The following is a 21463-nucleotide window of genomic DNA, read 5'->3' as shown; positions in this document are numbered from 1 at the left end:
AAATGGCAGGGCTATTAGAAATCTTCAATAGAATTATTCTCAGAAGCCATCTACCAGAGTTCTTTTATTTTCCAGGGATGAATTTTCACACACACACACACACACACACACACACACACACACACACACACAAATACACAAATATCAGAAAGTGAAAAAGGAGTTTATACAAACTTCCAACTTAAATGTTCCACATCTCGACTGCAGTGGTTGTTACGTAGGTGTCTATATATTTGGCAAAATCCATCAAAAATATACACCTAAAATAGGTGCAATTTATTGTGTACTAGTGACACTTCAGTAAGCTTGATTCAAAAAGTAAAAAGCAAACCAACATTTTGTTATTTTATATTCCTATTACTATTTTTGCGTCTGTCTCCAGCTTTTGGTATCTTTACCACCAAGGGTTTTAGCTTGAGTAAAACCAGGGTAAGCACAGCTATTGTCAAAAGCTTCCTGCATTAGGACTAACGTTTAGCCAGGAAAGTAACATTTAGCCGTAAATTCATGTTATTTTAAGATAAAGCAAATAGACATCTCTAAATAACAAACTTGCACAGCACATGGCTGGCTCGTACAACTTGAAAACGCAGATAAACTGCAGAAATCAAAACTTTCAGTGGCAGGCCTTAGTGGGCGTCAAGAAGTAATCAGGGAGTCTATTGTAGTTTTGTAACGAACTGAAAAAGTCCGGTTTTAAGCCTGTCAAACAAATACCAGCATTCAATATTTTGAAGCAAATCCTAGTTCCAAGTATTTCTCTTCTGTCACATTTTTCTGGTTCTTTTCGATAACCAAGGCAATCTTTCATTCTTTGAACTGCTTCCCTAGAAAAATCGTCGACATGGCCAAAATTGTCTCACTCTGAGATTTAGACCCATTCCCAGAGTGGCCTGGGGAAATCATTTGGGCAGCCCTGGACTGCTGGTCCAACCCAAGGCATGCCTAGCGGGAAAACAGAGCCTCTCAGACCCTTAGGAGACTGACTGCATCTTGCTCCAGACCCAGCCCGGGCCCCAGGAGCTGTGCTCACGAGTCCACAGAAAGAGGGGCCGGCAGCCTCTGTCCGACTCAGGACTGGGCCAGCGAGGGGAAGTCTGAGGAGGCAGCGCTTCCTCTCTCTTTCCCAAGACCCTGCCCTCCCGGGATACTTCCCTACAGGCTGCCCTTAAACTGATTCGGGACTCAGATGTAATTTCAGCAGAGGCCACCCCTGAGTGCCCTATCCAAAATAACATCTCCCCTCTCACTCTACCCCTTTTCCTGCTTTAATTTTCTTAGTGAAATATTTCAGAGCAGTAGACTTGCCCTAAGGAAAGGAATGAAGTTTTGCGTGTTGCTAAGCGGGTTTTTGAGCTCACCCTAAAGCAGTAGCCTTTTCATCTTTCACTTATTCATTTGGTCATTAATTCTCACAAGTGATATTTGTGCCCAGCATAGTATCAGCATATACAGTATTTTATGAGATTAAATTATAACCCTTCAAGGTAGGCAGGCTTTTTCAGTACTGAATCCCCACCACCCAGCATGCAGTAGTCACTCAGTAAATCCTTGTGTCAGTGGATGAACGAAGATCCCATGAGAAAGGTGATCTGTGTAAGAGTTTCTGCAGGGGCGATGTTGCCATCAGGCTCAGCAGCCGCTGTTCCCAGGGCCCCAGTACTTTAGGGACCTGGGAAATGTTTTAATTTCTTTTAAAATCAGAAGAAAAAAATCAACTTTTAAGTGGAAGAAAATGTTTTAATATATTAATATATTCATCTTTATACCAACACAGTCCTAAAATATCAGGGATTTTTGGTGGTTTTGTTTGTTCATAGAGGAAAGGGCCCTTGAAGGCGAAAGTTCATAGGTCCTATGAAAGTCATGACATGTCTCTGCTGTCGGGCCCCCTGTGCTTAGGAAAGCCTGACACCAAAACGTGCTCACGCGAAAAGAGGTGAAATCCTCATTTATCAAAAAAAAGGAAAAAAAAATCTTTTCCAGGCAGATTTATTTTCCCAAGATGCTTAGGCTTCACCATAACATATTTTAGAAGAGAGATTAAGGCAATTGCCTCATAAAATATTTTAAGCTTCGGTTCTCTCTGAAACAAAGCACACAGCATGACACCCAGAGCAAGAGACAGCCAGTGCGAGAAAATGCATTTTCTTCAAGGTGCTGCCGCCACTGCAATTTGCACCTTCCGAAGGCGAGACAGAAGCACCTTTCGACATGTACAGGCAGCTAGGAGAGCAGAAATAATGACAGGGCTAGAGAATGTGCCCCGCTGGGAAAACAGGCATGCGGCTAGCACCTTCAGAGCTGAAAATGAGGGTCTCCAAGCAAATATTGCCGAACGAGTCCCTCGTCTTTTGTTAAAAGGAAAGCGAAAATCAACAGACCTCTAAACCCCACCTGAGTCATTCCAGTCATGATTTAGATGACTTAGAGACAGGTGCAGGTGCAGTGCTGGGATTAGCTTTGCTCTTTTCTTCCCTGCACTGGGTAGTTCACCCAGGTGTGGTTGGGAGTAATTAACAATTCACAAGGGAGCGGATTTTCTGCAAGTTGGGGTAATAAACATTTGTAGTTCCTGCGACACTGTCATGTGACACAGTTTCAGGCCTGGTGGCCATCTGCTGTACACACGCTAGTTGACCACTGCTGCCTCGTTCAGGATGCTCTGTCCTGAGCCGAGCGCCTCTGGGCTGGCTCTGACCGCTGGAGGGTCAGACTCAGAAACCACCTCTTAGCTCCGCATCTGCGCTCCATCCTTTCCTCGACTCGACCGACCGCATCTCACTCGTAACTCTTAAACTCTTATAATTAAGATGCTCTCGTCTTGTTAAGGCTGGAGTTGGGGGAGCCAGGAAGGAGGGTGCATGCAGCTGTCAGGTACCCCATACCTCTTGTACAGGAGGTGATTTGTGGGGCGGGAGGAGGTGGGTGGTACTGTCAATTATAGCAGTTAGGTATTTGTTTCTGCTAAACTTTCCTAGTTAGATCCAGGCTATCATTTCAGCCTCTCTAAGTCCCTTTGGCTCATGATCCCGTCATCACATGTATAACCACCCCTCTCTGCTAAATGCCGTATGACATTGGTCAATGTGCCATTGAAGTCCTTATCCAAATTAAAATGATAATAGAATGTCAGCCTAGAATCATACCACTAAATTCTCCCCTGAAGCCAATTTCTACACATTACTCAAATTCCACCCACGGTTCATCTCATTAAAAATCTACCTTTGAAATACTACTCTTACTCTTGGGAGCCCACACATATCTGTCTTGGCCACAAAAGTGACGTGAGATACTTAATAAAATGCTTTGCTGAAATGTAGATAGCGTCTGTCAAAGTTCTTCCAACCTAGTCAGCTGTTAAGAAATTATAAGTGGGTTTTAGAGGTACAGCAGAGACAATGGTGTTGGGGGGGAGCCACTGTCCCACCCACAGGCCTACCAGTCCACACCTGGACTCCGTTCCCTTGTCGTATCCAGGGGTGGGTAGTTATCCTTGTGATGTTCAAATTCGTGCGGTGATCCACTCCAGCTTCAGGTCCAGTCTCAGAGCATCTAGGCTTTGTCTTCCGAATGTCATTTCACATGTCAGGGTCCCAAGGTTTGAATTCTTTCTTGTGTTAATTATGTAACATGGCGAGCAAGTCAAGGCAACCCACCGGCACAGCTTCTGGCCACAGTTCTCTCCGTGCGTGACAGGTCACCTCGCCGTGGGGAGACCTCTGCGTGCAACCCCCACCTCAGACGCCCACTTCCCAGCGCTCTAATGTTTACGCTGCCATGCACTCTCAGTCCTCAGGGGGATTTTTCTCGGGAGCAAGACAGCTTGAAAGGCCTCCTGAGTGAGGAATTACAATACAGGTGAGAACAAAGGAAGGAGCAAACACTTTTTGTATTACCGAATCATTTAATTCGACATTATCTGGAAATGTAAAATCTTAACACACTTTTCCTAGCCTACACTTCACTGTGCTGCTGGTGACGTGTACGGAGTCAGCACCCTTCTCTCCTCTCCCCCAGAGAGTTAGCTTCAGATGACCCTGGGCTGGTCTTGGCTGGAATACTCTTCAGTGATTTGGAGAGGAATTAAGGAAAACACTGAAAAGCTGAAACTCACTCCCCTTCTGGTTGATGTTGGCTACAGTTTAACAGGGCTTTCCAAAGCCTAGAAGAGATTTTTTAGCAGAAGCAGGGCACATAGAGATTATTTCGCTGTACTCCATTTCCGTTTGGACCCGTAGCTTCTATTTACCAGGACTCTGAGAGGTAAACCCAGACTTGTATGCCTAACAGTAGATCAGGGCGCCCAGCTCCGTGGTTTGACTGACAGCTCCGTCCATTTTTCTGAAAGGTCTTGTTACTTTCAGCAGAACCTGGTGTTCTTAGCCCTGAAAACTCACACAGTGCAGCAGGACACCTGAGGCTACAGAAAGGGGCCACCAGTCTTTCTGTCTCACGTCTGACGACTTGAAACATTCAGAAAAAAAAACGGGGAATTTATGTTTCAGATGCGCACTGCCAGGTGTGCTGTGGAAGCACCTGAAGAACCACATCTTCCCTTCTGTGTGGAAATCACAGCTACACCACATTAGCCAGCAGCCGGGGTGAGCTCGTGGTTTTCAGACGAGATTTTAGGAACGGGAATGACAATTTCAACATATGTATGTGTCCTGAAAGTTCAGGGACTGTAATAAGTTTCTACAAATAAAAAGGTAATACCTTCTTTTTTTGTAAAATAGTATAGTAGGCTAGTATCTTCACATTAAGACATTTTTTATTTCTAGGGGAAACAATAATAATTTCAGTTCTTAGAAAAAGGAATGAAATTACAGAGACGATCTGAGCGGAAAAGGAGATTGTTTCTCCCAGCAGGCCGCCTCTTTGTAATTGAGTGAGCGTATGTCATAGGTCAAAGAGCTGTTTAAATAACACAGGCGTATTTCAGTCCTGCCTTCCTCCGTAAGAAAGAAAAGCATATAGTAAGTACAATGAAATTTTATTAGTGTCTTTCTTTCGGAGATTAATAAAATTTTATAGTACATAATTTATACATCAATTATAGATATGGATTTAATTCTAGTTGTGCATCGTTTGAAAGGCGGCTGGTCAGGAAGAGGCCACTGACTGAAAAGCTTAGAGCAGGGAGCTGACGCCGAATCCAGATTCCAACATGTCAGTGCCCTGCCTAACGTGTATCCTAAGATCATGTCAGAATTGAGGAATGAGGTTTATTTTAGTTTTATTTTGCTTTCTTAGATTAGTGCTTGGCTTTTTTGCTGCTGTGTTTTTGGAGGTTTTTTTGTTTCATTTGGCTGTGATTATTCCCCATTTATTTGTCATGGGAATAGTAAGTTCTGGAACCCACTCAGGCTCTTACAGCTTTGCCCAGTTACCCATTTCAGCCCTTCCCTCAGGCGAGACCCAGAGGCTCAGCCCTGACCCTGAGAGTCACAGTTCAGGATGGCTGCCGGCCGAGCAACACGCCAGCCACGTGTTCAAGTGTACGGAAGGTGACCACTCACCAACCTCATTTCAGTCTGGTTTTACAAGAATTATCTAAAGCTTCACAGGCGGTGATTTCAAAGCCACTTCCTACTGATTCCATTCAGTGTCACATAACCACTGCTCTCTGCTTGAGGCCTGTGGAGGGTGCAGTTCGCAACAGATAACCAGTAGGTGAGTGTCACCCTAAGAGCAATACAGCAGTATTTTCAAGGAGGAGTGCATCTTCAGTGGGGTGGACAGTTTCCAGGAACTAGTACTTCTGGAAATAAACACATAAGGGTGCGTTGGATCTAAATTTGCTACTTCCCCTTCGTTTTTCGAGGCTACTTTCCACACCATTTTACTCCATGAGGCTGCCAAACTTTGGCCCATGGTGAACTTTGCTCAGTGCTCAGTGCCATCACACACAGCCAAACTCTGAATGACAGACCGCGCGGTCTCAGCCATCGGTGCATACACAGTCCCAGTCATAGCCGTGCGTGTGGGCCCTGGCGGGTTATTCTGTGTGGGGCACCGTCGTAGACATCCCAAGGGACACAAAGATAAGGTACATTCTCAGCTCTCAAGGAAACTGCAAATCTAGTAGAGGCACAAATTCAGGTTTCCGGCCCTCCAGGTGGAGCCAGGAGCAGAATCGGGGGTAGGGGGGAGCCCTTTGGAGCTCTCTGTGTGAAGAGCCGGGGCCCAGGTGCTCTAAACTGCTGGGTAGTCCCAGGTGTTGTGTGGGGGCGGGGGGGTGGAGAGCTGCATGACTGGAACAGAGGTGCTTAAGGGCGGAATCATGTTCCTCTACAACGCTACTCCCCAAAAGAGAAATTTGAGGATCAGCAGCACAGTATGTGCCGTTCCTGGTCACATTTTTGCCATTTCTCGTCACATCATTGCCATTTCCAGTTACCTCCTTTCCTTACTTACTTCATGTTTTTCTTTAAATGGACTCACTATTTCTACTTAAATAAACGTATGTTAAAAGGAAGACGTTTATGTTAAGAGGGAATTTTGAATGACAGCCATAAAATGAAATACCAGTATCGCTCGCTGTGATGCTAAGGCGGTGGTAGAAAGAACTCGGACTCCGGAAATGCTGCGAAGCTGGCTGTTCCCTGCCGACGCGTCCAGGGGCGAGGTCTGTTCTCGCTCAGTTAAAAGGGTCAGCGTTGGTGTGGCGAAAAAGACGGCCCGTCCCAAGCTGAGCCTCTGAAAGGTTGAAAGAGAGCCGAGAAGGAACTAGCTCCCTCACCCTGTGACCGGGAGTTACTTAACGTCCAGTCTGCGGGGTACTGAAAGCCAACCCCATGCCACCAGTGGGACATGTTCATCCCAAGAGCTGAGGGCAGAGGTGGAGGCACAGGGGTGGGGACAGTTGTGCCAGCAGTGTCTGCAGGGCAGAGGAGAGCTCCCTGGGCTGGGACCTGGGTCTGCCATCTCATACCGATCCCACAGAGTCTTAAGGGGTGACACCCTCTGCCCCTTCCACAGCGAGGGGCACATGATAGAGCCTTACCAAAAAGTCTTCAGCCACTGGCATTCTGAGTCTCACTGGCATTCTAACATCTTTTGTCCCTTTTTCATAAAAAGTAAAAAATTAAAGTTACATTGATATTTCATACTTCATAATATTGCACGCACATCCCCGAAAAGAATCTTGATGGGAAACTCTAAAAGGTGGAAAACCTAACAAAAATCAGAAATCAGCTGATGAATAGATACCATGGGATACACAAGAAGAAAGTGTAGTCTCAAAGGAATCTGAGAAACCTCTTGAGGGGTTGGCCTCCCACCGTTGGCCCAGCCCCGGAGGAGGGGCTCACGCACGTCGAGGCCTCCGGCTCAAGGCCATGGTCAGCGGAGCTGGCTTTACGCCCCCGTGTTTCTCGTTCAGGTGGCCTCCTCCTCTCTTTTCCTTTCTCATAAGACTCCTGGCTGTCACTTGGCGCTCAGCAGCTGAGTAAGAGCACACCGGGAAAGCACGCTAATGCATCGCAGATGTAATTGCTACGTTCTCCTTAAAAGTGTTGTCAGGAGCATTTCATGTCAAGGTTTTACAAGGAATTATGTCAGTAGTTTAAGTGGGCTGTTTTCTATAGCCCATGTCACTATGAATGTAAGACGTTACTAATTACAGCTTCAGAATTTAATTTCAGAAATGATTGTACTACATTTCTAAAACCTGCATTCTTTAGAGCAGGGTTCCCCACCCAGTGACGCCTTGGCCAGGACATCTCCGTGCAGAGGGTAGTTTCCTACAGTAAATCGTCTTCTAATGTTTCATTTCTGTATGAGACCAGTACAATCGACATGGAAAGCACGCTAATGCATCGCAGATGTAATTGCTACGTTCTCCTTAAAAGTGTTGTCAGGAGCATTTCATGTCAAGGTTTTACAAGGAATTATGTCAGTAGTTTAAGTGGGCTGTTTTCTATAGCCCATGTCACTATGAATGTAAGACGTTACTAATTACAGCTTGAGAATTTAATTTCAGAAATGATTGTACTACATTTCTAAAACCTGCATTCTTTAGAGCAGGGTTCCCCACCCGGTGACGCCTTGGCCAGGACATCTCCGTGCAGAGGATAGTTTCCTACAGTAAATCGTCTTCTAACATTTCATTTCTGTATGAGACAAGTACAATCGACATTACAGTGCAGCATAATAACTTGTAATAATCTCAAACGCATTAAAGTGATAGCTTCACCATTGTTTGTTATATGTTCTTAGAAGTATTGATTTTTATTCCAGATAAGCATTTATGGAACTTGCCAGCACTTTAAATGATGCTGGCAAAGCTTTGACGTCAGTTCACGGCATTTTTGAACGCCATGTTGTTGGCTTAGGCACCAATGAAACGTGGTCTTAAAGCAGTCTCTAATAGCCATTAGTTTTTTTTTAATAAAGCTTCACTATGCCATTCCTATAGAGAGTCCCAGACTACAAATACCAAAAATCCAAATGACTATGAAAACAGCATAATATAGTCCATTTTCCAGAGAGAAATAGGGAATAACACAAAACGTTTGATGCCTCTTTTTCATACAAGACATAATATTTATTCACTTGCAAAGGTGTAATTCCTCTAGGCCTCAGTTTTCCCTTCTTTGAAGTGAGGGTGGCCCTGTCTAGCTCAGAGGCTTGTTAGGAGACCTAAAATAATGCACAAAAAGTGCCGAACGCGGTACCTCACGTGTGCACCAACTTCGGTTTATGAGAAGCTCTTAGTATTCTTACTTTCACATCGTCAGGACCAGAAGAACCAAGAGCATCTCCGCAGTCCCCACCCCCCGGGGAATGGGTCTCAGCCCAGAGTCTTCCGAGGCACCTCAACCAGCCTTGGAGCAGCTTCCAGATTTGAGAATGCTGGGCCTGCTTTCCTGGGCATCAGAACTCTGGTTTTTGTGACCCAGTCACCTTTCAGAAAAGGATCAGGGCTTGAAATACTGGGGATTTTTCCCAGTAGAGAGAAACGCTGAAAAGGAAAAGCTAAAGGAGAAGTGGGCAGAGTGAAAGCGCCCCTAAGGGAAGGGAAAAGTGTGGCGGTTCATCCCCAGGCCTTGAGCAGCCCGGCCCCCAGCCCTCTGCCCACTTCCCACCAGTGCCCACAGCACCTGCACGCCTGGGCGTCCCTCTGGTCCCTGACCCACCACCAGAACCCCCTTCCTGGGGCACCCCTCTGGTCATCTCCCTTGTGTGTGTTACCCCTCCCCGAGGTTCACCTCAGAGGGAGACACTCAGGAGAGGACAGCTCTTTAAGAAGGGGGACCCGACATTAAATTGGGAACACTCAGATGCTCACAGCCTTGAAACGATTCATTTTCTGTGGAGCGATTGGGAAGCCTGCCCTCCTTAAAGTTTAGAGAACTACGTAAGGGACCATATGAAATGAAGCCAGAGTCAGAAGATTCCTATCCAAATCTCTAGCAGAGGAAAGAAAACCAAAACTGGTTTGCTATTGATTATTTAATAAAAGGGCAGAAGGATGCTGGTGAAGATCAAAAGAAGCCCTTACCCACATCCACGGCATAACCCTGCCTTAGCCCAGGGAGCTTGCAGGGCCCTGGGGGCTAATGCGATCACTTGCTCAGAGGAATTACTACACTGTGGCTCGGATTATCTTTCTAATACAGTTCCCATCGCAGTCTCTGTAGCTGAAACATCTCTGAGATTCTCACTGAGATACGAGCATCTTAACATGGCATTCGGGCCCTTCCTAGCCTGGCCCGAGCTCCGACCCCACCAACTCCCACAGGGTCCAGAGCATAAACCTCACAACAGACACAACCTGGAGTTCTCATTCCTTTCACCCTCAAAACCTAGTTCTGCAGCAGATGACAAGTTATGAGATTGTGGAGAAATTGGTGGGAATGCAGCATGGTGCAACCGCCATGGAAAACGGTATGGCGGTTCCCCAAAAATTAAAAATAGAGCCGCCATATGACCCAGCAAATCCTGCTTCTGAGTATATACCCCAAAGAACTAAAATCGGATATTGAAGAGACACCTGCACTCCCATGTTCATTGCAGCATTATCGCAACAGCAGAAATAGGGAAATAAAAAGTCCAGCCACTGGTGAATGGATTAAGACAATGTAGCCTGCGCATGCGGCGGCTTAGGGTTCAGCTTTAAAAAGAAAGAAATCCTGCCATTTGTGACAACGCGGATGAACTTGGAGGACGCCATGCTGGGCGAAATAAGCCAGACACAAAAGAACAAGTACCATGTGACACCACTGACATCAGGAATCAAACAGTCAGACTCAGGGAGGCAGAGAGAATGGTGCCTGGGGGGTGTTGGGGGGCCTGCGGCGGGACAGGAGGGGATGGGAGTTCGGGTCACACGGCACGAACGTTCAGTTACCCCGGGGGGGGTGAGTCCGACAGGCCTGCTGTACAGCCGAGTGCCTGGCATTAGTAATGCTGGGTGACACGCTAAAAAATCTGTTGAATGGGGGGAAAGAAACCTGATTCTAGTGTTACCTCTCCGGAACCCCACGGAAATGCGCTTCCCTGGTTTCCCGTAGACTTTGATAATTTTGCCTGACACCTGGTCTGTTTCTCCATCAGAAAATCCTAGTGGGATTGGTGTGCCCGGCAGGGTCGGTGTGCCCGGCCTCAGTAGCCCAGGGATCTTAGCGTTAACCTTAGTCTGCTCGTGTACTTTCTCCGTAGGGTCGTTCTGAGAACTCAATGAATAAATTCGTAGAAAACATCTAGCACATTTTAAAGGTTCAATAAATGTTAACTCTTGGGATTGTACAGCTCGTGTTCAGTGTGTTGGGGGTTGTATGCTTATTTTCTCAGCTGTGTTGGGAGCTGCTTAGAGTAAATCCTTATCTTAGTCTCTATCTTCCTGCTACTGCTACTAGACAGTCAATGCCTATGATGAATTGAATTGAATCGAATCGAATCGAATCGAATTGAACTGAACTGAACTGAACTGAACCGAACCGAACCAAACTGAAGTCCCAAGTGGCAATAGCTACCAGCTCTCCAATTTTTTTTTTCTGGTGACCTACTTCAAAGCAGGACAGGCTAGAAAGAACTCTCCATTCATGGAGTAGAAGTAGCTGATGAAGATGAGGATGTTCCCAGTTTCCATGCCACCAAGAGACCATTCAATCTGGTATCACGACCACAGGGAAAACCAGATAGGACTTGGGGAAAGCGAGAAACTGGAGTCTGCCTTCCCACCCTGGGCACAGTCTCCGTGAGCCTCCTTGGTCTGAGGATGTCTCAGGGGAAGGCAGATTGCTGGAGAGAAGGGAAGGAAGCCCGGTATCTTAACTGTTTGTGTGGAAGGCACGTTGGTGGACCGAGAACAAGGAATTCAGATGTTAGACAAGGAGACAAAGAATGAATCCTTGAGTAGCCTGTGATCACTGATGAGAAAGCAAGAAGGAAGGGGGACAAGCCAGCACAGGTGTCACTGCGACCAGAGCCTCTTCTTGGCCATCAAAGGAACCCTCAGGATATGTCCTGACTGTGGGTTTTTCGTACAGGGTCACAAGTGTGTTCTACTTTCTCATCTTAAGTGACACGTACTTGTAGCTCAAAGTCAGACTGAAATTGACTGCGGTAGAAAAATATGGAGGATCATTCATTAAAATGTCTTTATGTTCTTGTCTAAGACCCTGCGTTACTATTCTTCATCATCCCTATTGTCACATCTCTTCTGTTAATTGAAATGCACATGGGACTAGTATAGGTCAGTCATTGAACTGATTCATTAATGCAATGAATATGAATACATCCACTTCTTGTGCCCCCAAGGCCTGCTCCCTTCTCTACTGATTTATTCTTTAATTAATGGGAAGTAAATTTTTATACACGATTACTTCACCTGTGTTCACCCCCCAGTGAGAAACTCCGCCAGCTCTGAATTCAGCTTTTTCAAGAAGTAGGCAGCCTTCTGCTTTCCAGTCTTTGTTTTTCACAGTTCAAGTGGAAGGGAAAATATCTCGCATCCTCATCTTTGCATCTAGAAGGTAATCGTCACATTAACACAATCGCCCACCCAGATATGAATTGCTATGCTCTTCTCTGAAGGGTGGCTTGCCCGTCACCTAGGCCTGCAGTGACACACAGTCACTGCCTGCATCTCTAGTTCTCCACCTTTAGCAGCCTCAGCCTCACCTGGAGGGCATGTAAAAACAGACTGTGGGCCCCACCCCAAAGGTTTCTGGTGGATTTTGCATCTCTAACAAGTCCCCTGTGATGCTGATGCTGCTGGTCCAGGAACCACCTTGTGAGAACTCGGATGAAGAAGTTTTGAGAGTCCTTTAACATTTGTTTCTGCTGGATAACTTCGAAAACTTGGGGCCGAGGGTCAGAGAGACAGTCCCTTTTACTGTTTTCACTGGACGACAATGTGCGGTTATGCTGATAGAAACATTATATTGGGATTGCCTCTACTGGGACTCACCCCTGATCTGGATGTTAGTTTAAGGAGATGTTGAGCTCACAGATTGGGAAGGGGATGGGGGCAAGGGGGTGATAATTCTTAAATGCAGGTGTATGTTTATGCTTGACTCAGGAAAGTGTCTTAACTTCCAAAACGTCCATCAGATATGCTAGCGAACCTCAGAATTCCGAGGGGATTGGATTCTGAAAGAGGAATTGCCCAGTTACAGGTTATGGGAACTGTTTTTCTTTTTCTTTTTTTTCTTTTTTAAATAATCCTAAAGAAGAAAATAAGAAAGAGGTACAATATGAAGCCATAATTTCTCAGGAGGGCTTAGCAGAGGGCCTTGTTCAATACATGTAAGAGGGTCTCTGAAGCACCAGAAAAGAGGAGAAAAATCAATCAGAACTGGATGAATGTTGCCAGTTTCAGCAATATCCTGAGTATCGGGAAGGTAGTTACGAATGTGTTTTATTTTAACAAATACAGTCTTATTCTCCGGACCCTGCCAGGTTCTCTAGTAACACAGAAGAGTCTTTTAAAGTGACATCTCTAGCCGTGTATCTTACCAAGTCATTAATATTTCATCTGAAAAAAAAATACAGCATCTTAACTTGAAACCTGAGACTTGGACCCAAGCATTCAAAGACAAGTGTGTTCTACAGTTGTAATGTAGTAAGTGGGATCAGATTTTTACTTTCTCTCTCTCTTTTTCTTTTAGAAACAGGGAAGATTGACCAAGAGATTCACAAGTACAACACCCCAGGATTCACAGGGTGCCTCTCCAGGGTCCAGTTCAACCAGCTCGCCCCGCTCAAGGCGGCCCTGCGGCAGACCAACGCCTCTGCTCACGTGCACATCCAGGGCGAGCTGGTGGAGTCCAACTGCGGGGCCTCCCCGCTCACGCTCTCGCCTATGTCGTCTGCCACCGACCCCTGGCACTTGGACCACCTGGATTCAGGTAAAAGCCGAAGCAGCCTCGGCCAGATGGCTTTATTTCCTTAAACCTTGGTTTCCTCATCTGTAAAATGGGTTAATGACAGTCTCACTGGTAATGTAAGCGGAGGAAGGGACTTTGGGGCGCAAGAGCTCAGATCACAGTGCTGGGCACCTGTCAAGTGCTCAGAAGTTAGCACCTCATCTTGGCTCGTGCCAGAGTTAGTGAGCCGAAGGCCAGGAATGTGGGAACTGTCGGCTCTTCTTCATATGAGTGAAATCACGAGATGCCTAATGATGTCTGCGACATCACTGTCGGATGATCTGACCACATCAGTCCCTCACTTTTGCCTCTGGGACTCCCACCGACGTGTAGCCCCATAGTCCGAGTTCTAAGATCAGGAGAAAAGATTTACCTATGTCACACAGAGATTCATCTCCCGAGGCCATATTTACACGATTAGCCTGCAGCCTTCCAGATTTTTAAGAGGTGCGTTTAGGCGTGCAAGGTCAGGGGATTTAGCCCCATTCCTGCAGGGGCTAAGACGTGCACTTAGAAAGCACAGGGCTAAAACCAAAGCATATGGCTCTTGGCTGCAAAAGTAATCGGGCGCAAACTCAGCATTCTCATCACAGGGAGTGGTGGAGAGCCCACATGTCCTCCTCATCCCTCGACCCAAGGAGACCCTGGACCACAAGAGTCACCCTCTAAGCCTCTGACAAGGAGGGATGCGATCTCCAAGTGACCTCCAGCTCTAACATCTGGTGGATCTCATGTGATGTTGCTCATGCTACAGACAGGCAGAGGACAAGGTGGGGGCAGGGTGGCGTGAGGCTGGGCCTCATCCCTGCCCTCAGCAGGGGCACACGGTGGGGGTGAGTTTCCTGAGCTCCTCCTTCAAGTTCCCGGGTCTAAACTGGAGATAATGCGGGGCCGAACTCTCAGAATTCTGTATGACACAATGTATTTAAAGCACCTAGTGCAGTTACAGACATGCAGCAAGCTTTTCAAACGTTTAGCTGCAATAATATTAGCAGCTAACATTGTACTTAATACTATACATATTATTATATTAGGATTTGCTGCGATGCTTGTCGAATGTCCAGTAAAGACTTCCACGCCCCCCCCACCCTAACTGCCGGTTCGTAACAGTTCACCACGTAAGCATGGCGAGTTCGCGTGGCGTTCATCAGCTTTCAGCGCGGCTCTTTGTGAATCCACGCCAGATTTGCGCTTTGTGAAGCTTCAAAAAGAGCCAAAATTGCCCCATTGTCAGAGTAGCCAATTTAGAGACTAAACAAAGCTCTTTGTCCCTCACACATGGGCTCCCATAAGATGATGAGGGGGTGCTGTGTGCCGAGAGCACTTCGGGAGAATGCGCTTTCGTGAATGCCGTCAGGGTTACTTGCGGGCTGGCCTTCCTCGTGGGGGGCCTTCCCAGCGCGGAGGGGAGGAAGACAGGGTGAACACGAGGGGAGAGAAGACACATGTCGGGGCTGCAGAGGAGCAGATTCCTCAGAGAAGCCCCTCCGAACACCAGAGCGGACGGAGATGACGCGTGACCTTGGACACGCGCAGGTTCCGATGCTGTCCCAGGTGCTCGCCGCACGGGGCCCTGAGCTCGTGTGGCTGTGGCCGAGTCAGCTGCCGAGAAATGAGTGTCAAAGACGTCTCGATGCGGCTTCAAAGCCGCTTGTATGCGAGTTCATAGTCATTATGTCTTAATTAGCAAATTATTTGTGGTCTGTAAGATACAGTCGTAGGGGCCAGTTTGAGTTCCTTTATTTTTTAAAAAAATCATGCTTTATGCATGACGATTTCATTCTTTCGATTAATATATTGAAAATGTATATAGGGAACGTTTCTGTTATTCAGTGTTCAAATCGCAGCTCTGCACCCCAGATACTATGGCAGGCCTGCTCCATGCGACAGGCGGTTCATTTGCAGAAAACTTTCCACTTGGATTTAGGTGGAGTTCTTACCGGGTGTTATCCACTGGCTGTGCCGATCTCATTGTCATAATTTATCTCATAATTGAAATTCCAAAACAGCTTCTGAACTATGAGGCAGGGTCTTGTTTAGATAACATGATTTAATTTAGGCGAATGGGAACATACGAGAGAAGTGGGGGTTAGGGGACTGGACACGGAGGCAGAGTAAGACGTAGGCATAAGGGATGGTTACTTAATAGCAGCCTCCATTGGCTTAATGTCAGGGAGGAAAAACTTCTCCTCTACGCTCTTATGTCCAGTAAACGGGGGCCTGCAAATTAAACTGATAAAAGACAGATTAACAGGAGAAAAAAGTTTACATATGCACATGATAGTCTACAAAAGAAGTAGCTCCATAAATGATTAAAGGCAGAGGCTTATATACCCTTCCTGGCAGGGAGAGGGGAGAGAGGAGAAAAGGCCTCAATGGATAGAACGAACGGGTTTCTAGAAGAACAAACACTGGTAGGGAAGTTTGTGATAGTGCTTGTTCATGCAGGTGCGACTGGTCCCTCTGCCTTCTTCAAGGCCAGGAAAGTCCCCTGGATGGGGACTCGTGGTAGGTTTCTTCTCAGTCTCCTCCCTGAGAGTAGAAGCCACTCAGAAGAGGGAACTTATGGCAGCCTCATTTCCCAGAGGTTTCTGTTTTTAATCAGAGAAGGAAAGCTCCGAAAAGATTTCTTTCTTCATCCATTGAATCCCAAATGTCCTCAGTTTTAAAATAATCTTCATACAAACTCTGAGCTTCTCAGTGGGTTCCCACATCAGGAAGTGCACCCTAGTTTTTGGGAGCCTAAGTTCATCATTCCGATTTCTGATTTGAGGGGTTTTTGCTTTTTTCAGATAATTTTTGATATGTGAGTAGAACAGGAATCCTCGCTATCAGATATTCAGAAATGAAACAACAGCATATACACAAAAATGCTGTTGCTAGCTACAAACCACATGTTACTTGAGTCTGTGTAGGTATTGGACAGAGAGAATAAAGGTGAAAACTAATTAGTCCCGGTTTGAATGGAGGACACTTGGAAGCAGGTAGTTTCATCTGAGCTTTGCGAGGGGGTCCTCGACCAGCAGCATGAGTACCCTCCGGAAGCTTGTCGGAAATGCAGAATCTCAGGCCCCCACCCGAGACCCGCTGAGTCGGCATCTGTTTCAGCGAGATCCGGGAAGACTTACATTACAATTGGAAAGCACAGACCGAGTCCAGTGGTTCCTAATCTCAGCGGCACTTTCAGATTCCCTGAGGAGCTTTCAGAAATCCCGATACCCAGGCCACGGCCCTGGACGATTTAATCCGACGCCCCCAGGGTGAGATGCAGGTGTCTAAGACCTGAAACCTCCCCACCGATTCCATGTGAAGCCAAGACTGAGATTCACTCACCAGAGAAGAGGGAAGCTGCTAAGAGCCCCCTTGGTGAGCCCTGTGAAGCAAGGTTACCGAAAGAAAAGGAAATAACACCCAAATAATGCAGAAAAAAAGTTCATGAGAAACAACGAAGCCTTTCCGTGGTGAAATCACAAACTGCAGGGCCGTGGCGATAAGCTTGCGAAAGGTGGGACCCCCGGACCACCTTATAGGGGAGCTGACGGAGACAGAGAAGCTTTTATCTGCCAACTGGCAGCTAGGAACACAGGCTAGAAACAAACGAACAAGGGGTCCGCCGTGGGAGCCAGCCTCAGCGCTCCCATCAGAGGGCATCGTTACTCAGGGCGCTGCGCCCCCGGAAGAAACCTCAGTTTGAGGAAGATGTCACATTATTATTCAGTTTCTTGAATCAGCTGCAAACTTAATTTAAAAGGATATGGGGATGAGGGGTGGGGAGGATGCTGCTTTAAGATGAAGTATGTGCATCTTTGAAACTAACTATGCCCCTCGCTGTGAAGGGTCAGGAGTCTTATGTTGGGGTCCTAGTGTCCACGAGAGCCCCGCTTCATCCTCACCCCAGGGTGTTCGCAGAGGCCTGGAGGTCAGAGTTCCAGACATCCACCCTCAGGTCTTGTGTTCTTTCCTCTCCCTGACGTGTCCCTCTTATTAACTGATATCAGGTGATAAAAACAGAAAATGTGCTAAGGTGTAATAAGGTCCCTTTTCTCCTGTAACTCTGCTTCCTGAGTTACTCGCTACCTCTGTCATGCCTTTCGGGCTCCATCAGTGTTTTCTGAAGTGAGGGACGTTGATGGTTGGTCAGGCCGTGTACTGCACAACTCCCAGGGGTGCAGTGTGCCTCCTGCAGCAGTGAGGCCTGGCAGCTTTGGTAGGGGGTCACCGACCATTACGCTAAGAAAACAGGCATGGCATTACATCACAATATAAAGTTATCTCCTGTTCATTTTTCCTTCGGTGCTTCTAGTTGTCAAAGAGAAAGTCTCCGTTTGGCTCTGGCATGCATTTAACACCTGTCAGCCTTATCACTCACCCTTTAATAAAGAAAGAGCAGGCTTCTGATTAGAGTCTTGGCAGGCGACAGAATTACTCAGTAGGGTCATAAAGTTTTATCAGTACACTTATTTAAATAAGAACTTGAACCGATTTAGTGAAAATAAGTAAATAATAGACTTTACACGGATATGGCAAAAAATGTGAAGGTGGTTCCCACGTGACTGGAGTTCGGAAAACACTGGGCAGTGTCACAGGACCTTTATGGACACAGTTCCCAGCGTGGGCTACGGGAGTGTGTTTTTTAATAGGGGGAAATGATAGACAAAATCATGTTGATTTGATGTGAACCAGTTCTGCTCTATTAGAAACATCTGGCCACTGTTTTTTCCGCCTTCATTTCCCCCCATGGATAAGAAGTACAGGCCGTTTCTAAAGCACTTTGCTAGGAATATTTTTAGAACAGTAGTTGCAACGTAGGAGAAGCAAACCCAGCCCTGAGCTCTGGCTTGTTCGAAGGTCGCAGGGCAGCAGAAAATTGCTGTGATTCGCCTCTGAGAATTAGGGGCTCTGTTCTTTCTCTTTGTCAAATTCAGGGAACTTATTTCCTCGGAATGGCAAGCATTTGTGAGCAGAAAGACAACTACAGATGGCCATGCACATTCTGTTAAATATAAAAACAAAACAAACACCAGGAAAAATACATCCAAGAGTCTGATCCCATAAATTTCTGCACTAAGGACCAACTCTAAACCGTACATAAAGCTGTTTTCTGAAGCATTCATATTAAACCTTAGGGTTTTAAAGTACCATTAAGATAGACAAGATATTTTAAGATATAAGATTTCATTTCCTAAGGAACCTCTGGTTATAAAGATTATAACTAGTTACCTTTTTACAGGACTTCTAGTGAGTCCAGGTAATGTTCTCAGCACGGGTTGCACAGTATGTGATAAGGTGTGTACCTCCATTAATGCGCCACGCCCCAGAGCGGCCCCAGAGAATTGGCCTCTGACAGGTGCTGGCACTTGAACTCAGTCTCCGCTGTAACCTTGAGTCACCTGGCTCCCACCTTGAAGCTAACCTGCATCTGATGCCCACAGGCTCTTGGCCAGGAATTCTCACAGCCCCTGAGAGGGAAGTGGGTGGGACATGGAAAATCCAAAAGCACTGAGGGGAGTAGAAAGCAGTTAACACGGCCTGTCTCCTCCTGCGCAGCTCCAAGGAATCCAGGAGGACCCAAACCAAACGTGTCCAGTGCATTCACTCAGATTCACAGAGCTACCAAAAAACCAGCGCTCTTGGGAGTAGGGCCTTCTCCCAAGTAAATTGGGAGCTAGGTGATTATGGGACTTGGGATCCCTCAGGGTAGATCCAGAATGTACAGTCTGCCCAGCTACTGCGACCCGAGAACTAAGGCTTCATTCGCCACAGTATGTGACGCTGGGAGCAGCTAGTTCGATTGCTAAAGATACCACCTACCTCTATCGCCGTGACTTGTAATGACATGACTTCTTGTCTGTATTTCAAATTTCCTTTCCACCATCTGAAGATAAAATATTTTTATATCTTCATGTGTACAAGAGTTATGAATATGATGAACGTTTAAAAACTGCATATATTTATTCGGTTTCCTTCATAATTACAAGCTGGTAGTTGGTTTTTTTCACCACCTGCAAGCACTTAAAATAATCTTTCCAGCTCTTATAATTATGTCTTAATTATTTCTGAGCAGATCTCTTTTTTATCCTTATGCTAAGATTGCATAATTAATGGGTTTAATCTCTGATACCTGATCTTTTTATTCTATCTCCTGTGTCCTCCTCAGTGACCGACACAGTGCACATTTATTCAAAGTGCAAATAACAATTACTGTCCCCTTGTCTAATATGCACTTTTACTGCAGATGATCCAAATTCTGCTTTTCTGCAAAAGCACCAAGCACATTCATGTAGCTTAAGTCACATATAATGTTAGAGTTACAGATTTTTGATCTTACAGTCATGAAGCTGTTCCCTTCTTTTGTTTCCATAATGAATAGCTTTGTACACATGGTTTTGTTGAGTCAAGGATGTGTTCTTAATTTCCATAGCTATTACATGTCACCCTCCAATGACATAGCACCTCTAACCCAGTAAGGTCTGAGTGTCTTTTTCCCCATACCCTCACCAACATGATATATCATAATATTCATTTAAATTTGCTATATTTTATTTGAAAAAGTGAAATTTTATTGTTTTAATTTAGATTTCTCTAATTATGAGCGAGATTAATTATCTTCATATATGTTTATAAGTCACTTGCATTTATTTTTCCATGAACTGCCTGTGTGTATTCTTTAACCAACACTTCTTTATATATTTATCTCTTTTCCTATTTGTTTGTTGGTCGTTTACTACTTGACTTATAAGAATTCTTTATATGTTAAGAAGATTAGTATTTTACTACAGTTGAATGTTTTCCTAGTTTGATCTGGTTTTTTTACTTAATTAATTGGGTTTTTCCATATAAAATTTTTTAAATTTTACATAGTGAAATATAAAATGTTTTACAGCTTTCTAGTTCTGTGTCATGCCTTCTCCATTTAGCAATTTTTTTTTTAATGTCCCACATTTGTTTCTCATGATTTTGTTTTGTTTGTAATATTTACATATTTACCTTACTTAAGATTTAATTGGGTGGAAGGAGAAAGGTAGGGATCTAACTTCCTTTTTCCAGCTGGCCAACTGGTTGTTCCAGCACCGTTGTTAAGGTGTCACCTTTTTCCCTCCCTTGCCCATGTTCAGAACTGTCCCTTCCTGCCCAGTCTGCTTGGGACTCCCTCGCCTTCCAAGCCAGTCTGCTTCTCCATGAGGCAGTAGCAAGCCGCGGTGATGCTCACGCTTCATCATTGCATTCAGCAGCTCATAAATCTGATGTCCCTCTTACTCTCTTCCATCAGAATTTTCCTGTCCTTGCGACATTTACTTTTCCCATGTGATTTTAGAATTCCAGTCATTTTATTGGGACTGTCTAGAGTTTTTACTGAGATTGAATTTTATGTATAAGTTAATTACAGGAAAATTGCCATCGATATAAATACTGTTGTCCAGTATTCCAAGAGAATGTCTTTCCACTTATCAGATCTTCCCTTCACATTATACAAAAGTTATGTGAAGATAACTTTAAAACACTTCCTGATAAATTAACTTCTAAGTCTCTCTTTTTTTGGCAAAGCACAAAACCCGAAAACTATTTAAAAACAAACAAACAAACAAAAAACCTCTCTATCTTAAGATCAGCTCATTTGGTACCTAATTTCATAAGCGAAATCCTCCACAGTGGTACCCAAGTACGTGCCTGACAGCTTGGAATTGGGAGATGTGTGCACACGGGGGCCAGGGGTCTCAGAGCGGCTGTCCTCGGGCTCTGCCTACATACATCCTCTCATGTGGATGTACATCTTACGTGTGGATGATGCCTTAAGTGTTCTTGTTTTGATAACTGTTATCACGGTTGGATGCGAATAGTGTCTAATGCTGCTTCAACATCTGTAGAGATGGCCATGTGCTTTTCCTCTGTGATAGATAAATTATAGCGGTAGTCCTGGTGAGGCATTATCTCAAGGTATAAAGTCATTTTACTCAAACTTCATTTAACTTGGTTGTTTTTTTTTTTTTTAATACATTAGTATTTCTGGGGGAGATGGGTGTATATAGCATCCTTTTACATTTGTGAGAAGGGTGGATGGATGCGAATAGTGTCTAATGCCGCTT

At 45.4% G+C, this 21463-nt stretch overlaps 1 protein-coding gene across 1 annotated transcript in view; it reads left to right on the top strand.

The window, feature by feature from the left end:
- The window catches only part of CNTNAP2 (contactin associated protein like 2), a 1631342-nt gene that overhangs the window by 1596236 nt on the left and 13643 nt on the right, over nt 1-21463 (top strand). The window contains exon 22 of the mRNA XM_025039033.1: nt 13122-13361. Coding sequence (XP_024894801.1) covers nt 13122-13361 — 240 coding nt within the window. The remainder of the gene's footprint in view (nt 1-13121; nt 13362-21463) is intronic.

Source organism: Pteropus alecto, unplaced genomic scaffold (genome assembly GCF_000325575.1).
Source record: "Pteropus alecto unplaced genomic scaffold, ASM32557v1 scaffold48, whole genome shotgun sequence".
NCBI lineage: Eukaryota > Metazoa > Chordata > Mammalia > Chiroptera > Pteropodidae > Pteropus > Pteropus alecto.
This window is presented reverse-complemented; position numbering and strand designations above follow the sequence as displayed.